This window comes from Prinia subflava, chromosome 1, assembly GCF_021018805.1.
Source record: "Prinia subflava isolate CZ2003 ecotype Zambia chromosome 1, Cam_Psub_1.2, whole genome shotgun sequence".
Taxonomy (NCBI): domain Eukaryota; kingdom Metazoa; phylum Chordata; class Aves; order Passeriformes; family Cisticolidae; genus Prinia; species Prinia subflava.
The window spans coordinates 134,526,681-134,547,277 of NC_086247.1; the positions used below are offsets into that span (position 1 = coordinate 134,526,681).

At 37.5% G+C, this 20,597-nt stretch overlaps 1 protein-coding gene across 1 annotated transcript in view; it reads left to right on the forward strand.

The window, feature by feature from the left end:
* The window catches only part of MALRD1 (MAM and LDL receptor class A domain containing 1), a 230,822-nt gene that overhangs the window by 30,095 nt on the left and 180,130 nt on the right, over nt 1–20,597 (forward strand). The window contains exons 9-13 of the mRNA XM_063413520.1: nt 220–409; nt 7,822–7,968; nt 10,875–10,984; nt 14,437–14,604; nt 16,528–16,648. Of these exons, the coding sequence (XP_063269590.1) occupies nt 220–409; nt 7,822–7,968; nt 10,875–10,984; nt 14,437–14,604; nt 16,528–16,648 (736 nt within the window). The remainder of the gene's footprint in view (nt 1–219; nt 410–7,821; nt 7,969–10,874; nt 10,985–14,436; nt 14,605–16,527; nt 16,649–20,597) is intronic.

Below are 20,597 nucleotides of genomic sequence, written 5' to 3' on the forward strand. Positions count from 1 at the left end.
AAAATAGACTTTTTTTCCTTTTTAACTTCATTCTTGGAATTCATTAAATTCTCTGTAATTTTAACCTGAGACACTTATACAGAATTTCAGACTGTGATTTGAAATTTATCATGGTTTTGCAATGGAAATGATGCAGCAGTTTTTACACCTAGAACGGTTTTGTGTAAATAAAAATCTGTTGTCCATTAATGCAAATGTTTTAACTGTAACCATTGACAGCTTGTGTTTAAAGGGACACTCCAGAGCAGGGCAGGCTTCATCTGCCTGAATAGCATCCAGCTCATGGACACTGCACCACCAGAGTCCCCAGGCTTCTGCTCCTCGGAGGAATGCCCCTGCAGGGACGGGCAGCCCGTGGCGCCAGGATCCGCCCGTGCCTCTCACCCGGATGAGCACCCAGCCTCCTGCTGTGAGTGAATCCCACTGCTCCAGAGGGACACCCTGCTCGGGAGCGTCCTGAAACCCAGACAGCTCCATTCAACAAATCACTAGGAAAAATATTTTAAATTTATATGGCTTCTTCTCCTCAGAATGTTTAATGGCATGCAGGTTAGAGAAAATGTTCATAGCATTTTCTTTTTTCCACTGCTTCGCGTTTCTCTGTCTGGCCTCAGCATTATGTTTTAGATAGAGCTAGTAATTTGTTCAATAATCTGCTGAAATGCAACATTCGCCATATTTTTGCTTAAATATATTCCCTAAATACCCCTTTTATAACCTCTACTTCCCTAATTTGCAAGGGAATGAAATCTGCTTTGGGATTTGTTCTCTGAACAGTTTTCTAATTTAGCCCATTACTGTCAGAAAATGCATTAAGTGACATGATATTTGCGCTGTGATACAAATCACCACAGAAATGGGCCACAGGTCAGAAGCTACATCTTCTTCATTATATTTGCAGCTGAAGGTAACTTTGTCTAAAAGCCACACTTTCTACTGTGCAATCAAAAGTAAAAAGAAAATATTTAAAATTACTGAAAAGTGTTTGTAATGATTCTGAGTAATTTTAGATCTTCACATGAAAACATCTTTAGAGACCCTATCATCTGTAAAATTATTATTATTATAGGGCACACATAAGTTTTTATGTTTGCGTGTGGTAGTAACACTTAAATATATATTGCAGAAAAAAATATGCACATATTTAAGATACTGATGATAATATACATTGCTGGGAGGCACCAATTAAATTTTGTGTATTGCTGAAGGTAGCAGGATGAAAAACACTGATAATGTTTTATTTTCTAATTGCTTGATGAGACTTTAAGAACTATTTGTGACTGCAAGATATATTTTTAACTCACAGTCTGAATTTTTAATTTTTTTAAATTACTTAAATAACCATGCTGGAACTGTCTCTGAAACAAGTAATATGTAAAAATGCTGTAATAACATTTTATATAGGAAGGTATATACTGTTTTATCTCTGGGTGGAATCTAAGCAAACATTAGGGGCTCCCTCTCTGAGAGCTCTTTTTGATTTTTACAAGATTTGACCCTGTGTTGTTAGCTGTGTGTCCATCCCACCTCCACTGGTAGGAGTGTGGAGAGTCCTGGTAAGTTCTTTGGTGGAATGCAGTGAAAAGTGAATTGTACTTTCAAAGCTGGACTTTATTTCTCAGCAATTTAGCAATCCTACTTTATAACAATGACAGAGAATTCTGGTGAAGAGCAACTGGAAATAAAAAAAATAGTTTTTAGGTTTCAAAGGATGATGAAAAATAATTGTCGCAGTTGAAGGGAGCTTCTAATTGTACTACACAAGGTGAAAGTGAAGATAACTCCAAACAGGAGTTACAGTTACAGGTCTGTGCCTCAGACACTGGACATTGATGCCAGGTAACCAAAAGATTACAAGTACCTAGATCTAGTCAGTACTTTAAAGATCACAGAAGAATTTTTGGGAGTATTTCTTCTGTCATGGTGATGTTGATGGATCAGAAAAAATGGAGATTTGGCACAAGATGGAAAAGTCACAACAATCTGATGGTGTCAACACTGTCCTTTGTGGAATCTGCAGAGTTAGGGTGCTGGACATGGAATTATGAGAGCCACAATCAGAGCAAAATCCTCCTCAACAGCTCTGCCTAGTGCTCCATTCCCTGCTGCTGCTTCTGCAAGTAACTTTGGATTTTCTACTGGCACTGATCCTCCACTAGCTCCCGTCAAATTAAAGAAACTCTGACACTCAGATGAACCTGAGATATAGGGATTGTTTCCCTAACTATGTGTTGGGTATTCACAGTTTGAAGAGGTATCATTTTGTTAGAGCAGTGCACAAAAGTATATTCCTCCCTCAAAAGAGAGTGGAAAAAGGTTCTTTTCTAAAGTATAAGTAACCAGTAGTAGGTGCTTATTTCTCTGACTACTGGCTGACAAGAAAGAGCACAGAAAAAGAGTGCAGTCTTTAAAATAACAATAACTATTGTCAAAGTTGGCCCATTTTAATGGATAATATTGTCTTGGGTACTTCCCACACTGCTTTTCAGGAAAGAGGACCCTAATAGACTATAGCTTCTCAGTAGTTTGGTCAATTTAGAAGATTCATCTTTCAGACACTTTCCACCATATTGAGCAAAAAAGGTGTAAAGAAAAATATCCATATTTATTTTTGTCCTCGTTCTTTTATTCCCATTATATAAATTTTCCACAAGATCTTGATATTTTCCTCCATAATGTTCAGAGTTTACTCTATTTTGTCATATTGATTTTCAGTAAAATTCCCTATCAGGTTCGGTGATGCATATTTTAGCCTTTATTAGGTCTTTTAGCATCTATCCTTGGACACATCCTCAGTAGTTTCCTTTGTTGGAGTGTTCTCAGGTACTGAAAGAGCTACAGATCTCCTACTGAACAAAAACAATGGCAGACAGCTGTTACCTAATGTGAAGGGCTCCCCTCCTGTAAGATTTTCTCTGTTTCATTATAATAAGGGATTTAAAAATCATGTTCCTCTTTGGTCATGTTGATTTGACATGAATAGTATTAAAATAACACATTTTATTACAAGAACAAACACATTTATGTTTTGCAATGCTTCCTGATCTTTCTATTTATTCTCTGCTCATTTATATAAATTTATATTTAAATTTACAAGACTTAAAAGTCTTGAAAATTACAAAATCATCTCGGAAACACTTATGCACATGAGTAACCATCTTTGAGTTGTTAAAATCTATGAATCTAATGGAGTTACAAGTTGTAAAAGTACAGAACTTACTATTAAATTCTACATTTCATTATGTCTTTTTTGACAACTTTTATTTGTGATCACTTCTAAATTTTTTATTTCAGTCAGTGATAACAAGTTATGAGAACCTAGTTAATATATTCAAACAGAAAGTGAGAGGCAGTACTGGGATAATTTAAAGGGCTATAAAGATCCATTTCATGCTGATGCTTTTTTCTTTATTTCCTACCTAATATAAAGGAAATTTTGTACTAAATATTGTGTCAAATAACTAATCTTTCAAACACTATTCTTATTATTATTTTACATGATTTATATATAACCTTCACAACACTTATAAACCCATAAATACAAATGCATCTGTTGCTAGCAGTCCTAGAAGCTTGGAAACAATGCTAGGAAGTATTTGTTATTTTCAAGTAATATTACACTTTGTTGCGGTAATGTTTCTGGAAATTACCTGCTCATCAGCATCCATGTAAATTCAAAATTATTGTGGGGTGGGGTCATCCGACAGGTATTTCTGAGAGAGGATTAAGTCCATTTAGCTTAATTAGGAGCTTTCTTAAAACAGCCATCTTTACACATCTGGTTTTAATTTAACACCTCTAGTATTACCTTAAATATTCTCATCTTTTCACAGGATTTGTATAATTTATGAATATGGAATATGTAGAATGAAAGAAACCTGTATAATTTCCAAGCCATGTAGCTTTTACTGCATTTCATTTACAGTACGGCAATTTACAATAGGAAATCCTTGAAACCTTCCACAGCAGATGAACACAGATGCAAATATTTTTTATTACCATTCAACACTAAAGCGGAAAGAGCGCCTTTTAGTCTGAAACAGTTGTTTTTCTAAGCATTTGTGTGCTTTCTGTGAGGCTGGATGTGCCTGACATTGTCTGTTCATTGATCTTGTACATGCATGTGGAGGACAAGAAGCTACGCCCGTGGTATTTTGACAGAGTTGGGTTTGGGTTCCACCAGAGCAGCTCCTAGCAGACACAACCTCTGCAGAACAAGGGTGGACAGGAGATTCTCTTTAGCTCTCCTAACCCCAAGCAAGGGAACTCAGTAGTTTCTGGAGGAGGTGAGGCCATCTCACCCATGAGAGTTATGAGTCTCTAATGACTTATGGCATGAGCAAGTTCAGGCTGGATGATCTGTGGCCATCTATGATATTTCTGTGTGAATCCTTTAACAAATTCTAGGTAAATAAAATCACAAACTGGTAGGAAAAGTGCACAGACACTAAGAAAGGAGGCATATGTGTAACCCTTCACTTTCACATAAAATTACTAAAATGCAAGCCAGAAATGACAAAATATTAGTGGCAAAGAGGTTCTTTGGTTTCTGTTCATAATGATGGCTATTACCTGAAATTCAAAGACACTCAGGTGCTGCCATAGTGAATGAGGGGAGCAGCCCTCCTCATTGTATACTATTGTTGAGGGAAACACCAGCCTGATGGAGAGACCAGCTGAGTGTCCCCATTTGTGTTCATTTGATTGAGCTCTCAGAGCAGGATTGAAAACCTTTATGCAGTTAACAAAGCTGAAGCAGTGTGATTTGGCTGGTAACACAGCCTAGGTAACAGAGCTGCTTTGTTTTCCCCTGGGAGGGCCAGGAGGAGCTGGAATAGATAAAGTAAGCTAGTCAAAGAAAAAAACATTGACAGTTAACCTCCCAATACTCTTGAAATATGTGCTTTGTTTCCTAGGTTTTTGTTTGGTTTTTTGTTTGTTTGTTCTCTTTTTTTTTAATATGTTGAAAACAGTTTATAATAATTGAAAAATCTTTTCAGTGTATTTTATGGCTTTAGTAACCTACACTTATTCTTGAAACTCAAGAAATTATTTGGAACATTTTTTTTCCTGGCCACATCATTGAATTTAGTAGAAATGGTGTAATAATTTTTTTCACTAGTTAAGATACACTGATATATTCACAAGAATTAAAAAAAAATCAATTTTGACTTACTGTTAAAATGAAAACAAGTTATTGTTTCCTTTCTATTTTCCTTTCTATTTTGCTGAATTATAGATAGATAAATGTTCAAAATAGAGAACTGATTCATTTTCCTTCCAAAATGTCAAAAACCTATCTGCAATTTCAATCCATTGAAAACTTCCTAGTGAAATATAAAACATAAGCTCTGGTGCTGAGAATTGCAGTAGGAAGGGACATAATATATCAGAAAAGAGCTTTATGTCAAACTTAACTGCAGTGTGACTACTCAAAAACTATAGGCTGTACAGTCGCTTATTTTCCTACTATGGATAGTGAAAGATTACCTATAATCCCTTGAAGGTTCAGATAAAATTGTTGAATGTTTGATAGCAAAGTCACATTTCTTAATGTAGGAATGAAAAAAACCACACTGAAAAACTGTCTTACTTGGATTTGGGTTTTAGCCAAAGCACAGAACTTTTCTTTCAAGCTTGATTAAACATTTACAAGCACCCCTTAAGTTTTTAGAATTAAGTAGGGATAAAATTTAAGTTGGACTATTAATTTGGACAAGTGCATTTCACTGACAGTTGGAGGCTAGCTGTTCTACAACATATTTACACTTTTATATTGAAGTATCACTTCCAGATACTACATAGGGGGAAACTTGGGTTTAGTAATTGCCTCTGGCCCAGTTTTTCTGCATGGCTGGGTGCTTGTTTAGAGCTTTAAATTTCAAGTGAAAGGTGCAATAAAAAACGTTTAGCACCCAAAGTGTGGTCAGCATTATCATATTCTATTTCTTCTCCACCACCCAAAAGAAAAAACCCAAACCAACCATCATCAACAAAAAACCATACTTAAAAATGAACAACAACAAAATCTCCCAAAGTGCACCACCAGGAATGTTTTTCCTACCTTTATAATTGTGTTCAGATGTAAATATTAAGTTTGAAAAAATGACTGAACAAAATCAATTAGATTTGGTATTGTGTATTTCTGTGTGTGCGTGTCTTTCCTCACCCCCGCTTATATATTTAGCTGAAAAATTGATGTTTATAAATTTCTTTCTATGTCTATAGGGTTAGAAGAAATTGTACTACAGGCTACCCTACCCATGCTACAAATGCTGATTTCACCACACCTTTCTTCCTGTTGAATGTCAAAGGCAGTGATGGGCTCTGATCACACAAAAGCTGTTCTGTTTATCAGCATGACAAATTTTGAGGTCCCAAATGCATCTAGATAAAAGAAAATAACAATTTAAAAAATGCTTCCTTGCTAAGTACCTTTTAGAGCAGTAAAATAATAGTTATTAGTAGTATCTTGATGTTACTTTCCCATTTAAACCATTATTTTAACATATTTTCTTTGGTGCCTACAGGGTCCTTTATGGTTGTCTTTTTGGATATTACTGTGCAGACACTGCAGTCAGCTGTTTGTGCAGAAGACCTTTTGTGGGGTTTAGGGAGGCCTGGAAAAAAAGATATTTAAGCAAAGAATATTTGCTTTTTTGTGTCACATTGGTTCTCTCAAGACTGCTTAGCTAAGGAAAGCGAAATGCCTAGACATAGTATTAATTACCAAAACAGCTTAGCCTTGGATATCAATTTGCATATTCAACCTTAATAAATTAGCAATTGAATTCTAATTAAAAGATACCTTGTGAAAAGCATGAAAATTTAATTAAATGAGTTAACCAAGTTTCATTTTTTACCTAAACTTGCTGCACTAAACAGAAAACCATGCATCATCAAATTTTAATGTATATGGTGAAGCCAGATAAGATACAGTGATGGTTTATTTTGTGCCTTAAAATTTAGCTGCTCTAATAACCTCTTCTTTCCTGGGAAACCTTTACTATTTAGCTTTGCTACAATGGTGCTTAAAGAAAGATGCATTTAATTTTGGTTTTGTACAACCTGAAAATTGGAGTAATATGTATGATTGTGTCTGAGGCTGATATGATCAGATTAATGTGCTGTGGGAGTGAAAAGTGACAAACCCAGTTCTAAAATAATAGTTGCAATTGCAACAAGTGACCCAGGAGTTAAGTGTAGTGCCTTGGGAAGCTGTTCTCGACCAGGAAAGAAAACTCTGAGTATAAAAAGTTCTTATCAAAATAATTATTTGTACTTGATCAATGTAGGAGCATGTGAAATTTTTATACAATTTAAATTGGTCTAATCCATACCAAGTGAGAAAATGGTCTTTGCAATAAAAATTTCTAGGTGGTCTGAATAATTGATAAATTTAAATCTCATTTTCAAAAATAAATTAAATGAAAGCTTAATTCATCTTTGCTTTCCATATATTTTAAGCTCTAAATGCATTTAATTTTTCTCACACATTCTTAACTAAATTACTGGTACAATTCTTCTTTAAATAATATTTAATTCTATTTTTGTAATATCTCAACAACCTATTTACAGGTCTTTACTATGTTTATTCTCTTACAGGTAGTTTGTTTCATGGTTCTGAGTTTTAGTAAGAAAGGAAGGGCCTGCCATGCCTGCTACCTGTGTTCTAGAACTTATTATCCATCTGAATAACCTGAAACGCCTTTGTGCTTCTTCAACACTCTTAGTACATCTAAATATAAAACAGAGTTGTGGCATTAAACTGTTGCACCGAGTTCAACTTATTGATCTCTTTTGTTGTTGTTCTTACCACAGCTAATTACACCTTCTGTGATTTTGAGACTGACCTTTGTGGATGGAAGCCACTGAGCAAGGATGATGCTGACTGGAACATAATGAAGGAACAGGCTCTCCTTGACAGAGAGCTCCCTGGCAGAGGCTGTACAGATGGTATGGGGCATGGTGAGGCTTGTTTTTCTCCTTCTGTCATGAAAATTCCTACTTGTAAATGGTCACAGACTGATAATAAAAGCTGTTTTGAAATGCATACCCCACAGTATGTAAATAACACAGGTAATGTGTTACAGAGAGCCAGTCTGTTGGAGATGCTCTTTTTCAGCTGGGATATAGTTACTGTGTCTTTGTAACCCTTATTTTTGCCTGCTACAGTCACTGAGGTATGAGACTTAATGCAGTTTTTTTTTGAGATACTGATCTTTGAACTGACAGCTGACTTTGTTTGTGACATTGTTTACCCAATATTCACATAGGGACCATTCTTGGAAGCATTATTTGGACAAATAGCTTTTTGTAGAGTGCAGTTAAATTAATCCATATTCTCTGGAAAAAGTAGAGTGAGTACAATTTCCTTCAAAGAGTTGTCCTTCCTTCAGCCTATATTTGCCACACAATGCATTCAGCTAGAAAAACATTTTATTCCAGAAGAAGGCTGTTAAAAATATTTTCCCTAAGTGAAAATGTTATTATAGCACACTCCATAAAAATAAAACTGCCAAGCGTGTTTTTCATTGTCAAATAATATTGATAAGTATTCTGTGACTTTAATTTTATTAAAATGTATCTATTGCACTGCTTCCAGTGGAGATAAGATTAAAATCTGCATTGCAGTCCAGAGCTCCTTTAATTTAGATTTAATTAATTATGTACATTATCTTCAACCAGACCTCTACACTTCTCTTCCATGTTCATGTTAAAGAAATGTGGTTATGTTAGGTATTCCACCTCAAACATTCAAAGGTGTAGGAACTCCAGGATTAAAACTCACCTGAGCAAACAGTAGTGGGTGAAGTATGTGTGTGTGTGCTATAGAATGATTCTAAATGAACAGACATATTTCTTTCCATTGGTCCTCATGTGATGAAGTGCACCAAAGCTGCTGCTCACTTTTCTCAGCAGCAGTTTGGTATTCATTTTATTGTCTCTGTAGAGTGGGACTGGATCTGCAGTACTGCACTTTATGTAAACACTACTCTGTTCCAGTTTCAAACTCCCAAAGGTGCACTCCCAAACTCCCAAAGCTCCAGAAGGGTGCACTGACCTGCCTGTATCTTTCTCTGCTCTAGGTGCTGCTGAGATCTGAGGGGTTACGTGGTCAGAATGAAGGCTGCTGGCAGCCTGAGTATCACACTCAAATCACCCATATGGAGCTCTGTGCTGCTCCACTTGAGATGCTTTGATACCTTAATTATTACAAGTTTGTTTCAGTGTTGGTGCAGGTTGAAGTCTCAAGCAGATTGGGAGGTTACTATGCCCCACCTCTCAAGCCCAGTAATGCTGTATAAGTTATGTATAAGTGAGCTGAAAAGATATTTCTGAGGTGATTTTTTACTAATCTATCCTTGTGCCTGCTACAGCCACGACTTCAGAATTAGGATTTCAAAATCTGAGCAAGATTTTTGCAAACATTAAATCACCATCCTCTAGGTTGCAATTGTTCATTTTAGTACCAGGGAGTGCTCATCTCTCTTCTCTCCTGGGGAGGGCAGTAGCAAATTTTGATTAATGAAGATCTTAACAAGGCTACAGTAGAGCCTCAGCTGCAAATTAAAAGTGGGTCCTTTGAAGTACCCTTGCATTCCAATGAGGGGAGCTTCCCTCATGCTGTGGAGTGCAGCATTCCTGTCTGTACAGGGACCTGGAATGGTCCTCTCTTTGTGCCAGCCTTGCCAAAGCCATGCCATTATTCACTGGAACCTGGCCCTCGCCTTCATTATGTATCCATGGGAAGTAAATGGCTCAGGAGTATGACTGCAGCAGCACAATAGCTGATTTTCCAAGATGTAAGGCAATACGTGTAATATAAATGCTCAAAAAAGACTGAGCCTTTAGTGCTGTTTTGCATAGACTTTCATGAAAAAGTCTCAGTATTCAGCAAAGGCAGCACTGACGGCATTCAAAATATGCTGCTTTAGGGCCCCTTGAAAATGTTTATCCTCCCCTACCTTTGTCTGAAGCACATCTGCTGTAGTTCAAATCCAAATGCAGTGCATTTGCCAGAGTTCAGATTAGATCTTTAATTAAGCTTTCAACCCCACTAGCACAGACAACAATGTCAAGTCTGTGGACCCCATGAGAAAATATAGCTTATTCCATTGGCTCCTGTGGTCTGCAACATTGTTAGCATGCTTAAAAGTGGCTGTGCTGTGCTGAGAGTGAATACTGTACCCTAAAGGAAATAATTTCTGGTTTAAATTCTGTTTCAAACATTATTAAGCCAATTAAAATGTGTCCTTTAGGGATCTTGGCTGAGGTCTCTGATCTCCAGGGTGCTCTGTGTTGCAGCTCCTCTGCTCTCCCAGTCCATGCAGAGAGTGGATGGGCAATGTGTGAAGGTGATGGGTAATAGTTTCAGCATTTTAAGGTTGGGGATCTTAAGGTTTTTGCTTGAAGAGCACAGATAAGAAGTATTTCCATTAGATGTGCACAGTAATGCTCTCAGAAAAGCAACGTGTGACCTGCCTTGGAGGGGCTCTGTAGTCACTTCCTAGGGTTTAGTTCTCGTGGGCACCATGACAGGGTAGTCTTAGCAAAGGCTGCCCAAACAGCCTTATTTCCTTCTCCCTCTCTCCTTGTCTTTGGAATCAGTGATGATAATTTTAGAAGAAGGAAGAGCCAGGAGCACTTAGCAATTCTGTTTTGTCTTTGCCCACATAGACACTGCTTGTCACAGCCTGTTACAACACTCTCCTCATTATCCACAGAGACTGAACTGATGGCACAGCAGTTTAGTTTTGATCTACAAATAAGCTTTATGTGTCTCATGAAGTGTATAGTTACCTCTCTGAGGTAGCTATTTGCCATTGGAGCATGACGTATTTCTCACATTTTAAAATAACCTTTTTTTATAGGAGCATTCCTTTGCCTCAGTGGATCACACCAGATGAACACAAAGATGACCATGTCTCACCTGGGAAGCCCTTTCCTTGTCCAGCCCCTCCCTGGGCTCTCCTGCTGCCAGGTAACAAATTGATATTAACTGTCCCCATCTTTGGGACCCACCCCTCACCTGATGCAAAGCAGGTCACGCTCCAAGTGATGCTGCTGAGGGCTCGATTTCCTTACCAGTGGAAGAAGTTACAGATTAATTCTTTGGGAGGACAGAGAAGCAGGAAACTTTTCACTGCTTTGTTGCCAATTTTCCCTCTCTGATCACTCCTATTCTTTCCTAAGGCACCCAGCAGGTGACTCAGATTTCAGGACATGCTCCAGGTTTTTGTGTACTGTGGCAAAGGTGCCTGGACAATGATAACAGGGCTCTATCAAATAGCAACTCTGTTGTCTGCAGACAGGAAAGTCACAAAAACAGGGTTCCAAAATAGGACACCTATGGTTTGAAGCCGCTATACACATCAGCTGTGTCGGTGTGACCAGAGAGATTTTTTTAAAAGCTAGAAAGGTAGCAGGAAAAAATGAATCAGGAGGGACAAAAAATAGAAAAATGTTAGATGAAAAATGAAAATACAGTTTTATAACTAGATGGTTGTAATTTTCAACAAAATCTGTATTTTTAAAAGAAAACTTGAAGAAATACGTTAAATATGAACAGCAACTATTCACTACATTCACAGCTGTAGTTTTATTTGTTCTTTTGGCCGCTGAATAAAATAAATAGACACTGTTCATCTTTATACTTTTTTTTTCTTTTTTCTTCTTCTTTCCTGAGGCTTTTTTTTATTTTCTATTCTGTAACATTTCAATACTTATGCCATACGGAGGAGAAGTTGTGTAGTTATGATGTGGGTTTTTTCTGCTACTGTGTAATCCCTTCTTATTTAAAAAGTCAGAGAGAAAAAAAAAAAGACAGAGAAAGCTTGCCAAAATAATTTTATTTTGTTCTGTGAAAAAAAGAGGCTTAAAAAGAACAAAATAAAATTTAGACTGGTTGCTTAATTTTTCAGACTCAGTGTAAAACTGAAACTGTTAAGAAAACTTAAGAAAACCACTGAGAGAAAAGTTAAAAAAAAAAAAAAAGTCAGAAAAGAAATAACTGCTCCTAGAAGTCCCAACAATTAGCAGAATTTTATGCCAGCAGGATCCAGGCTTCTTAGGTCATATCTCGTCTAAGGGACCAGAAGCAAGAACTAGCTTAGCTAAATCTGTTTTACTTGAAACTGCAGCTCCCTTGGACTACACACAGCAGTGAGTTACCAGCTCTCAGCTGAACAGTTGCAGCTTGCAGCTGAGGAGTAGAAGCCTCTGGAACAACTCAAGAGCAGTGCCTTGCTGTCATTTAAAGCAGCCTCACAGTTCTTAATCTTCACGTGATCTTGTAGCGTTATAGAACATCAGAAATAAAATAAATGCAGCAGAAACTTGAGCAGAATGCTGCTGCAGGGAACTCAGAAGTCCTGAACCATCCTGTGGAAGCCCTGTACACTGCATTACTCCTGGGACACCCTTTGCACTCAGTGCATTTGCTTAGACAGCTTCATCTCTCTTTTGTTGACTTTGATACTGAGTAGATAAGCACCTTTCAGATTCACATTAATTTGTCTTAGAAACCCTTAAGGCAAACTGGGCACCACTGATCTGTGAATCAGTGAATTATTCTGGTAAGATCTGTTGCAGAGTTTGGGCTGCACTCAAAATAAACACAGATGCAGTGGGGATAAACATATTTTTCTCTACTTCAAAGTCAGAAAAGAAACAGGTTTTATTCTAAGTATGCATGTATTGAATGAATTTAAAATTCTTAGATCCAACAAATCCAAGAGCAAGTTCTTACCTAGCTGTAGTGTCTGAGTGTTTTTGAGGACTGGAAGCTTGGCTTTCTGCCACATTATCCCTGCAGACTTTTATTTCTGGGAAAGAGCAACGGGTACGGGTTGCTCATTAGGATGTGTTATGTTCTCTGCCTATTAATGTGAGATGATGCCCTCTGTTGGATATCCCACTGAGAGGATAAAAGGATCCACACAAAGAGATCTATGTTTATTATTGGCTTTACAAGTTCCTTAGCTCCAGTTGTTTGAAAAGAAAAAAACAGGAGTTGAAGGGTAACAGATTTATATTGTGCCTTTCTGGTTAATTGAAGCTTAGAACTAACTCCTTTCTGATGCTTCTTGTAGCTGGGTCTTCTTGTGGATGTAAGCTAAGAAACATCTTCATTTAGCTCAAGGTTTTTGGAGTTATAGAAGCAAATTTCTTGTCCCAGCTCTCTGTTCATGGCTCTTTAATGGACACAATATTCACTGTATAGTAGAATATGTAGACATAAAGAAGGAAGCTAAAATTATTTATTTAATGAAGGCATAAATTTGTTTGAAAAGCTGCTTAAAATACAAAAGCCATCTAAATTGTTTAGAGTGGAATTCTTCAAACAGCTCATTTTGGAAAGTGTTTGAATACCTGCTGATTTCTATTTCTTAAGCTTTTTGCTGGAGGAGTGAGTTACATGAAAGTATTTAAATTTATTAATAAGGATCAAGATTATTTTATATAAGACATGATTTTCATGAGTGGTGGTAAAATTAAATGTTGAGAGACTGAGTCTACCAGACCTGAAGCCAGATGATATTAAAAAGTAGCAGTGTGTTTTAACAGGAATATTTCTGCACGACTGATCCAACTCTTGTTTTATCTTCATGAGGAGTCAAGTATTATCAAAATCAAGGCTTTTGCAGGGAAGTAAAGATACTGCAGATGAAGAAATTTTAGTCTTTGTCTATGTGGAAAAGTGGGAAGGACTCAGGGGGAAAGAAAAAAATTAGTCTTTGAAAATCTTATTTCTTCCCCTCAGTTCTCAGCTGAATTTCCCCCTGGGTATTACTAAAGAAAAATTACATATATCAGACTTACTCTGTATTACAGGGGAGTGAATTTTGATTGTCACTGTTTTCTTATCTCTTCTGCCTCAGAAGCAGCCTCATCCACATACAGTCTTTGTATTTTCCTCCTGTATATGGGTCAATCTGCTTGTTTCAGGAGATGAATAGATTGTTTTAAAAATCTGTTTTCAGATCATATCCATTTATGTTGATTGTGGAAATAAAAAGTCATAAAGTTACTTTCATATGAGAATCTTAATTATTGCACTTCTGAGATTAACATGCCTTTGAAATTGTCATATATTCAGCATTTGTATAGAAAAATAATCTTTGAGAAGTTTCTAAGTGCTTACTATGATAAAGAAGTTAAGGGAAGTCATCATTCAGTCTGCATCAGTTGTTAGAGATGTTAAAAGTAAATTGTAAAAGTAAGCTTTACTTTTAAATATAGTTTTATCTTTGGACACAATACTGCTCCTCAATCTGCTGTAATTTCAAACATCCCCATCTTTTGTGCCAAGTCTGTGTTTAGACCCATCATGTCAATCTTTGTTATAATGTACATATATTACTTGGTACTGAATTAATTGCAGATTTATTATATATTTTTTTTAAAGCTTTTCATTAAAAATTCTTTCAACAGGTAAAATTTTGGTACCGGTTATCTCAGGATTCACAGATTTCTGTCTTTAAGAGGACTGCATTAAATGGAAGTTTGGAAAAATTACATGATATTTCAGGATTTCCTGCAATGAATTGGACAAAAGTGAATATACCTGTAGAAAGTATACCTGAAGAATTACCTTTTCAGGTAATTAGATATCACATTTACTTTGCTTTCAAAAAGATATTTTACTTTGGCCTTTAGAATTAATTTAATTTTAATGATGAAATATTTAAAGAGAATTTCTATTCTTTCATATTCTTATGAAAAATAATTTAATTCAGCTTTTTCTACAGGTCTATCTATTAAAGAGCATAGTTATTGTTTCAGTATTCTAGGCATTAGAATAACTTTTTGTGACAAACGTCAAGGGACCCTAAAGATTATTTAGTTCCAACCCCCATTGCAAAGACATCTTACATTTGACCATGTTTGTCAGAGTTCCATCCAGCCTGGCCTTGAACATCCACATCTTCCCTAGGCAACCGGTTCCAGTGCCTCACCACCCTCAAAGTAAAGGATTTCTTCCCAATATCCAATCTGAACCTACTCTTTTAAAGTCTGAATCCAACCCCCTTGTCCTGTTACTACATGACCTTGTAAAAAGTCCCTCTCCATCTTCCTTGTAGGCTCCCTTCAGGTACTGAAGGCTGCAATAAGTCATTCTGGAGCCTTCTCATTCTGAGGCTGCATAAACCCAGCTCTCTCAGCCTTTCCTCATAGGAGAGGTGCCCTATCCCTCTGATGAACTTGGTCACCTCTTCTACACTCACTCCAACAGGGGCTGGGGACCCCAGAGATGGAAACAATACTCCATATGGGGTGTTATAAGGGCAGACTGGAGGGGCAGAATCCCCTCCCTGCCCTGCTGCCCTCGCTGCTTTTGGTGCAGCCCAGGACACGTTTGTCTCTCTGGGCTGTGAGTACCATGGCTGGGTCATGTCCAGCCTCTCCCCCAGCAGCACCCCCAGGTCCTTCTGGGCAGGGCTGCTCCACATCCATTCACCCCCAGCCCATAGGGACACTGGGGGTTACCCCAGCCCAGGAGCAGCACCTTGGACTTGACCTTGTTGAACCCCATGAGATTCCCATGGGCCACTTCTTGAGCTTGTCCAGGTCCCTCTGGATGGCATCCTGTCCTTCAGGTATTGTCACCTGCACCACTCAGCTTGGTGCACCACGGCAAACTTGTTGAGGGTGCACTTGATCACACTATGTCATTAATGAAGATATTAAATAACACTGGTGCAAATATAGACCCCTGAGGGGCACCACTGGTCTCTGATTTCCAACAGGACACAGAACTGTTGACCACTGCCCTCTGACTGTGACCATGCAACCAATTCTTTATCCACCTAAACAATCCATCCATTAAATCCAACTCTCTCCAATTTAAAGAGCAGAATGTTGTGGGGGCCATGTCAAAGGCTTTACAGAGGTCCAGATATGGGACAGCAGTGACCCTTCCCTGATGCAGTCACTTCCTCATAGAAGGCCACTGGGTTGGTCAGGCAGGACTTACCCTTGGTGAAGCCTTGCTGGCTGTCTTGAGTCACCTCCCTGTCCTCCATTTGCCTCAACACAACCTATAGGAGGATCTGTTCCCTGATCCACCCAGGCACAGCGGGGAGCCTGACAGTGCAGGTACTTCAATTTGCAATCTGTCCCTACATTTATTGTACCACACTGCTAACTCCATCAGGTATTGTATAGATGAGCCCAATAGCTAATTTAAGAAGATATATAGATTTTATGTGTTCCAGCAGGAAGAGCATTCATTCAATAAGTGAGGACTTTTAGCAGTTTTGATTGAAGCAAGGTCATCTGGGTTGCATAACTTTCCCTAGGTAAAAGTAGTTATGGTTTTGACAGTTGAGGAGCAAATTTCTGACTCCACCAAATCTCAGTTCTATCTCTTCCTGGCTGATGTTCAGAGTTGGTTGTAAGAACTATTTAGTTCCTGTGCAGATGTCATAAATTATAAAGGAATATATAAATAATGTGTGTGTGTGTTTGTGTATTTTTATCGTGTCACCTTTAATGAATTAACTTTTATTTCTGTCTTTACAGATTATCTTGCTAGGTACTATTCTAACAGCAAACGGTACTATTGCTATTGATGATATCAGTATAACAGAGGAATGTGTAGTTGTGAACAGATCACTTCCAGGAGTCAGCCAGGAAAGTGAAGGCAAGTTTCATTGTTTTCGATTACGTTCTCCCCAAAGTCTGCTATATAAAACTGTGATGTGACTGACAACTTGAAGTTACTTTTAATAAAATAAAGGATAATCTGAGAAAAGAAGTTGGTATGCTGTAATCCATCATCTCCCTGGAAATGTTCCAGGCTGTGTTGGATGGGTCTTTGACTCTGCCCATGGAAGACCAGATGATCTTTAAGGTCCTTCCCAATCCAGGCCATTCCATGGCTCTGTAATGAAGGCTCTCATCCTTGTGTTATACATTAGCTGTTCTGAGAAGTTTGCACTGATATTCAAAGTGAGCTCTGGTGGGAATTTCCTGATACCACTTACTGTGCAGGACCTGCTCACATTCATGTTTGAGTGCAGAGGCAGAAGTGAAGCAGGTCACCCTGTATCTTCCACTAAAGAATAAAAAGAGCTTTACCTTTAGGGCAAGAAGCTTCTCCAGTCATTACTGCTAAATATCTGACATATAATAACTGCCCAGAAAGCTTGTCTTTGTGCTCACACTCTATAGTCTTGAAGAGCCAATGGATGGAAATACAAAACAATGTAGCTGTCTGTCAGACACTCCTGGTCCTCTGGATGCTAACAGCTGCTTTTCAAAAATAGCATGGGCACAGGTGCAGTCAGGGGTGATGTTGATGAGTTATACCATCAGACACCTGAATTAATTATCCAAAAATTTAAAGGCATAATAAGAGCTTTGATGTTGTGTTTGTAAGGCTTCTCTGATCCCTATATACAGTGAGGTTGATGTTTTTAGAGAATGAGTTATTCACTTTAATTATTTTCCCTACAACTCCCTCATTTACCCATTAATCATAAAGATATTGTTTTTAGCAGTGAGTTATTTTTTTAAAAAATCTCTGTCTGGATAGAAATACGATATTGTTTTTAGCAGGGAGTTATTTTTTAAAAAAATCTCTGTCTGGATAGAAATACGATATTGTTTTTAGCAGGGAGTTATTTTTTTAAAAAATCTCTGTCTGGATAGAAATACAAGTATTTAAAAAAGTTAAGTTAAACAAAGAATATGAAAAGCTGCTCATCATTCCTCTGACTTACTCAGTTTCCAAAAATCTACTAAAGAAAAACCAGCAGACCCTGGCTTTTTGTTTCCCTGTCCATTGAAATTTAGGGTGTTTTCTAGTGTCTAAATTGAGGTACAGGTTAGTAATGGTGGCACACCCGACTTTGGCTTCTTGCAGCTGTCACTGTGACCTGAGCACAGCAGAGCTCCCAGACAGAGCATGGCTACAGCAGAACACTTTGGTGAAAATTCTGTGCCTGGCTCCCAGGGGAGGAGCAGGGAGCCAAACCAGCCCCTGGCCTCTGAGCAGGAGCCTGGCTCTGTAACATCAAGGTGTATTTGATAACTTTTCACAGAAAAGTTCAAATATTGTGGGCATTAAGGTATAGTTTAAGACCAACAGGCATTGAGATTGTCTGTGTTTCTCACTAGCTGGGATATAATCTAACATACTGCATAGGTGCTGCTCCGTTCCTTACTATATTAAAAGAAGATAAAAAACACTAATAATTTTATATATTTGTGGGTTTACTTACATGTCTTTTTCTGATTTTTAAGGGGAAAGAGAATCTGCAGATGCTAATGCTTCATCTTTTTACTGCCCAGCGGGATTTTTTTCGTGTGGGGATGGGCAGTGTATTTCACCTGACAAATTTTGTGATTTTAAGCCTGACTGCCCAAATAACCACGATGAAAGCAAATGCCGTAAGTGAAAACTTTACAATCTGTGTTGTTAAGCTCCTGTGACTGTTTCTTTGTCCTATTTGCAATGCTTTCATGACTTCATAAATCTTGCAATTTAATTAAAAGTAAAAGCTCTTGAGAAATAGTTTCTTCACTTTGATTCTATTCTGTGATTTTTTCCCTTTTAGTTTCTGTAGCAACTACTTCTCTCTTAGCATTAAAACCAGAAAAAAAAGGTTTTGATTAATTATTTAGTAGAAGATGCTACTTAAAAAATAGTAATTTATTTTATAATTCTAATGCACTGGTCACAGACTTGCATTCAAATTGTACGTTTTATATACTTACTTTTGATGTGAAGATGCCACAGCTGTACCAAGATATAATATATATATTTTATATATATATTATATATATATATAACCACAGCTGGTCACAGATATAATTTAGGCTGAGTCATCACCTTCTGTTTGGATGTGCTGTGACTCCTGTCAGGGCCACATGCCTGGGCTTTGTCTGCATGGAAACAAACACGTGGGAAAGTAGAGGGAGGTGATGCATCTCGGAATCCCTCTCCACTGTACAGTCAGCAGGGAGCTTGGAACTGTTTCAGGGTCTCTAATATGCAGCTTCAAAAGTCTTTTTGATTCATTCAGTTTCCTTCTTGCATAAGAAATCACAGTCATAGTTTGCACTTTTGAAAATGAGTCTCTTGCTTTGAACCATCAACTTTGCTGTAGAACTTGTGATGCGTTTTCAAAAGGACTTGCCATGAGCAATACTTAATTCAAGTTTTCTTTTTAAAAATAGAGCATGATGCTTTCTAGCACATTCAGCACAAATAACAGAAATGTTGTAGACAAAAATCCTTAAATTATTTTCTGTGCCTTGTTATACATAAAAACACATAAACTTATTTAGAAGTGCTAATATAATCCAATTTCACTGTTCATATTTTATGGGTTTTATTTGGAGACTTGAGAGTTGTTGCTCAGATAAACAAAGATCTATTTGACTATTAGCAGGGCAAATAAATAATTACAGTTTCTGTGCAATTTCTCTTCAATTTTCATTTTGAATCTTCTTCAGCTAGGCCACTGGTATTGAGGGATTTAAGTGTTTAGAAAGATTGCTGTCCAAAATATACAGAACTTTGAAGGATAAAACTGCATTTTGTTTTACTAGATAACAGTTTACCTAGCTAAAATCAGAAATTACTATTAAATGTTCTCTAAGCAGAATATCTTTCCTCTTGTGCACCAAAGTGAAGAAAATTCTGATGTTCCTGTAGCACAGCTGAGGTGGGGAGGGACATCTGAAGATTCCTGAGTGGTTAAACATCACCCTGCTAGAAGCAGGACCACCAGAGCAGAATGCCCTGAGCTTGACAGAGTTCTGAATATCTGTGAGAATGGAGACAACCCAGACAGGACACCCTGTGCCAGTGTTTGATCACCCTTGCAGTAGAACAAGTGTCTTTTGCTTCTTCTCATTTCCCTGGGCATAAATGAGAAGAGTTTTTGCTTCTTTACTGCTTCCCTGTCCATGTTACTCATATTGAAACTCTAATAACACTCCATTTTTAATCTACTTATGATTACACACCTTATGCAGCATTGGGTTATGATAGTCTAGATTTTTCTACCATTACCCTTTTTAAATTCAAGTACAGGGTATTTGTTCTCTGACAAAATAATAACACTTCCAAATCAATAGTTTAATTAAAAATGTTCTAAGTAGATTTAGCTGCACACAACTTTCACTGCACTGGGATAGCAATGAAGTGGTAGCTTTTAATCAAGAAAATTAAGATTTTTTTTTGTGGCTATTTATATTTCCTTTTAACTATTCAGCCTCTGTTTCCATTTCAACATTAGACCTTTGGCTGAAGACAAATGTAAAGCAAGGTGTTCAAGCAGTCCTAGACCAGCCTTAATTATAAGTAGTCTATATGGCAACTGATTCTTTTTTCTTTTTCCTCTTATTATATAACTGAAGAAACTTTTATTATACCCAAGTCTCATTTGCCAAGACAATGCATTAACAATGCCATGCTAAAGGTTAAACTTTGGAACCATTATATTTATGGTGAACTTTGCTCTAAGCATATTGCTGACTAATAAATCATTGTTGCTGCTGAGCTGGCTCAATGTGTGCTAGCACTACAGCTGGTAATGTGGGAAGCACAATGTAGGTACACAAAGGGCCCTGCAAGCACT